This window comes from Enhydra lutris, unplaced genomic scaffold (assembly GCF_002288905.1).
Source record: "Enhydra lutris kenyoni isolate GAN:26980312 unplaced genomic scaffold, ASM228890v2 scaffoldscaffold98, whole genome shotgun sequence".
Lineage (NCBI taxonomy): Eukaryota > Metazoa > Chordata > Mammalia > Carnivora > Mustelidae > Enhydra > Enhydra lutris.
Genome location: NW_019154182.1, coordinates 7,173 through 11,527, shown reverse-complemented (window position 1 = coordinate 11,527; position 4,355 = coordinate 7,173). Strand labels below are relative to the sequence as shown.

The window sequence follows — 4,355 nt, the reverse complement described above, 5'->3', positions numbered from 1 at the left end:
CAAGTAGGCAGAGAGGCAGGCAGAGAGAGAGGAGGAAGCAGGCTCCCTGCTGAGCAGAGAGCCGGATGCGGGGCTCGATCCCAGGACCCTGAGATCATGTCCCAAGCCGAAGGCAGAGGGTTAACCCGCTGAGCCATTCAGATGCCCCTGCATGTGAAGTTTTAAATGATGTATCTGGGGTACCTGGGTGACTTGGTGGGTAAAGCATCTGACTCTTAATTTTCGGCTCAGCACATGATCTCAGGGTTGTGAGATCCAGTTCTGCATTGGGCTCTGCACTGGGTGTGGAATCTGCCTTAGATTCGCTCTTCTTCTCCCTCTGCCCCTTCCCACTCGTGCTGTCTAAAACAAGAAAATAACAAAAAATAAGTAAATGATGCATCTTTGATTCAGAGAAATATGGTATTAGGAGTTTGAGGGGGATGTGGAGTCAGAGCCTCCGATCCCAGGTCTGAAAGTCTACTTCTGCCTGGCAGCTTCAGAGGGGGCTAGTGCAGGAGTGAGTCACGTGACAGGACTCCCTCCTCTGAGACCCCGCCCCGGGAAGCTGTAGGTGGGGTTTGGAGCCCCAAACGTGGCTTCAGGGCCCCTTCCTCGCGTTCCATCCGTTTGCACGACACCCAATGTCCCTTTGCCCTCTGTTCCCCCCTCCAGCACGATGAGTGGTCTTTCTAGGTGGAGATCAATTATCGCCCCTTTATTTATCTGAGAGAAATTACAGACCCATGCCCGCCCTCCCTCCCCCCAGGTAGAGAGGCTTAGAGGCTCTTGGATTGCTGAGGGTGCAGGTATGGGAGGCAGTGGCTGAGCAGGAAAGAAGCCAGAAAAGGGGCAGGTCGGTAAAGGCTTGAGCCAGTCAGTGAATAATGGGGACGAATCTCTTCTCATCTGTTCGCTTCAGGCCTCTAAACTTGGCCTGTTTGGGAGTATTTTGTGTGTGGTCCCTAGGAGATGTGTTTGAGGAGCCCTTGCAATCTTCAGACAGACCATGTCTGAGCCTCTTCCTGGGGCAGCTGTGTTTGAGTCTCTCCTTAGCGGGACTGTGATGGGTTCTCGCAGAGGGACTGAGATGGGTTTTCCCACACCAACTGTACTGGCCCCTTTCTAAGTGGCTCTGTTGGCTCTGCTCAGAATGACTGTGTCTGTTCCCCTCACACAGACTGCGTCCACTTCTTTCAGAGGGACTACAGTGAGTTCTCTCTGAGGAACTGCGACCACTCCTCTCAGAGGTCCTGTGCTGTCCTCTCTCAGAAGGGCTGTGTCCTCTCACCTCTAAGGGACTGTGCTGAGTTTTCTGAAAGAGACTGCGACATCCCCTCTCACAAGGACTGCGACCTCTCCTCTCACAGGGACTCTGATGGCTCCTTTCAGCGGAACTGTGATATCTCCTTCGAGGACGACTTCGATGGCGCCTCTCAGAGGGACTGCGATGGCTTCTTTCAGAGGAATCATTAATGGGGTTCTCTCCCTTACGAAGCTATGGTGGTTTCGCTTCTTGGGTGTGAGTTTCTCTTTAAGGTGACTGTGTGAGGTTCTCTTAAGTGAACCATGTAGATTTCTCCCTCTGGCTTGAACTCTGGTTCCTATTTTGGAGCTCTTGGACTCCTGGCTAAAGATTTAACATCTGTGGGAGTTTTTCTTACCTTTGCTGCTATTGTCATTTTGAACAATGACCACAGCCTGTCCGACTGAAGTGGTTTTGGAAATAGCACTTCTTTGGGTAACTATGGGCTTGGCTCGTTGGGTATGTCTACGTTGGAAAGAGCTACCTCTTTTTGGTTGATGAACTGATATGAATTGCTGTATTTCTTCCCATATCATCTTCTCCTGCTTAGTGGTTATGTTTGCTGGCTTTGGCTTAACAGCTAACATCCTATCTCTTTTGATATCTCTTGATGAGGAATAATCTCTGGCTTTTTGTTATGGATGGTGGTTTTTGCTTGAACACAAATGGTCTGGCCTTGACCTGTCCTCAGGCTTCTGTCCAGCAAAAGCCATAATTCTGCGTGCTGACTGGAATGCTTGCTTTAGACCTTGAAAAAGCCATTGAATGAATTTGGGTTGGGAGGATTTCTTAGATTGTCTTTTTGAAGAGGCAGTAGTTGTCTGAGATGCTCCATTCCTCTTCCTTCTTAACTGTTCCCATAAATCCCGAGAAGAACTCCGTATTGTGGTTCTACCATTTGTGTAGAACTTTGTGTTTTGTGTTCTGCCTCCCGTAGTGATTCTTTTCTTTGGGTATTTTGAACCACGGGTCTTTTTGATTCTCCTTTTAGCCCATTTTTCATGCTGATTGCTTTCAGAGTCACTCTCTGGTAGAGAGTGAACTTGAGTAAACTCATAGTGCCCTAGCCCTCCAATTGTCGTCTTTCCTGCTAGGGCAGGGCTCCTATACTGTCTTTGCCTGATGTGGACTTGTACAGGATCAGGAGACTGGGAAGATACAGACTGGCAATCCATTGTAGAAGTAGGACTCTTGGAAGCTCGAGTATAGACTTTAGCTTTCCTTAGTGATGGTGATATAGAACTCCTTGGTGTGATGGATCTCTCTCTTCTGTGGTACTTTGGGAGTTGGGATCTTTCCCTAGTTCGCAACCTAAAGCCAAAACTCACCTTAATCTCTCTGTGGTTTTCGGGAGTGCTTACAAGGTGGAGCTGTAGGCAGATAAGAAGGTAAGGCCCCAAAGTGCCCTGTAATTTATGACAGCAATTAAATCCTACACATAGGCCACACTTTAGGCAGAAAAAGAGTATTTTATGAGAGAGAGCCGAATCCTAACCACTAGACCACCAGGGAGGTTAGATAGAGTATCTTAAAACCAGACCTGAAGTTAGAGGTGGAGGTACTTTGGGGGGTGTTTGACTTCAGTGTTGGGACTCAAAAATCCTTGTCTGTGAACTCTGTGAGTTCTCTCTTCCCTGGAACAGAATCTTTCCTAGTGAAAACTATATTGAAGGAAGACTCTAAATTTACTGGGACAGGAGGCTGGCCCTCTGTACATGAAACAGGTATGTGCTGAATGTCTTCCTGGGATATAGCACTAAGCTTCAAACTTTTCTTTATTTTCACGCTAGCCCCAGAGTGTTGCTGTATTATGGAGGACATGGAGCTACGTGTCCACATCCTTAAGGCTATTCTTTGTTCGTGACCATGATAGGAAGTGTGTCTCTGAATGTAGTTTTTGGACACTGAAGTCTGAGAAATAAGAGTTTGACTCTTCTCTAGCAGACTCTTGGAAAGTTCCATCAGTTCCACAGGAACCCCAAATAAATTCTGAATAGATTGACAGATATCTGCAGTGGCTCTTTCCGTTAAAGATATTTGAGAACAAAGGTTCCTTTCCATAGTGGTTCCCAAGACAATCCCTAACACTAGCATCTTGGAGAGATATTTTCTGGGTAGTCGCTGTCTCCAGGAGTGATTCTCCCAGACATTCTGTTGTCTGCTCAAGACAGACCAGTTAAGGCCTCTTTGAGTTCCTGATCCTGACTGGAAGGTCCTAGATGGTGATCTCCAGCTTTGCAGTGGATGTTGGGATAGGCGCTGGAGTGAATTCTCTAGCTTCTCCACCTGCTTCTTATCAGTCCTCTTAGATAAGACACCCACTCCTGGGATCTCAAAATGTGGGATTTCTACAATGTTAGCTATCTCATCGGAGGGTTGATTGTGAAGGGACAAGGGAAGGGTTGAAATTTGTATCATAGTAGGGTCTATAAAGTATTCGTCAGACTGCAAAATATCTGTCCCGAAGTTTTTTATATCCAAGGCCCTTGACACTTCTGGCATCTCCAGATCACAAAGGCTTCCTAATTCAGATGCTTCGACAGAGCCTGAGATGAGCGAGTTTGAAGAGTTCTGTAGAAATCTAGAGAAATAATTCCCTATTTGTAACTCCTCTCTTGACATAAAATCCTCAGATTCCCTATTCTGATATACCTGTACTAGATTCAAATCCTCACATTCCATGATTTGAGGAGGCCCTATATTTATCCCCATTCCTTTCACAGCCTGAAGCCCTTGTTCATGAGTGAACACTGTAGATTCCTCCAAAGGAAATGCTGGCTGTGAGAGTGATTCTGAAGATTTCTCTTCGGTATTTGGCCTCAGAGTTAGTTCTACAGGTTCTACCATTTCTTGAAGATGTGGCCTTGGGAAGAAATCCAAACAATCCATTACTTCAATAGCTGATCCTAAGGAGACTCCTATTGGTTCTACAATGTGAGGAATTGGTAGTGGTGCTAATTCCTCAGATTTGACAATTTGAAGTGGTGGCCCTGGGATTAACACAGTCTTTACAATTTGAAAGCCTGTCAACTTCATTATATCCAAAATCTGGTGTGTTGGCTCTGTGGTT

The 4,355-nt window shown here is 46.5% G+C and overlaps 1 protein-coding gene across 1 annotated transcript in view; it reads right to left on the bottom strand.

The window, feature by feature from the left end:
• LOC111139291 (uncharacterized protein C2orf16-like) overlaps nt 1-4,355 on the bottom strand; it is a 13,707-nt gene that overhangs the window by 4,708 nt on the left and 4,644 nt on the right. The window contains 1 exon segment of the mRNA XM_022491530.1: nt 3,105-4,143. Within this exon segment, the coding sequence (XP_022347238.1) occupies nt 3,105-4,143 (1,039 nt within the window).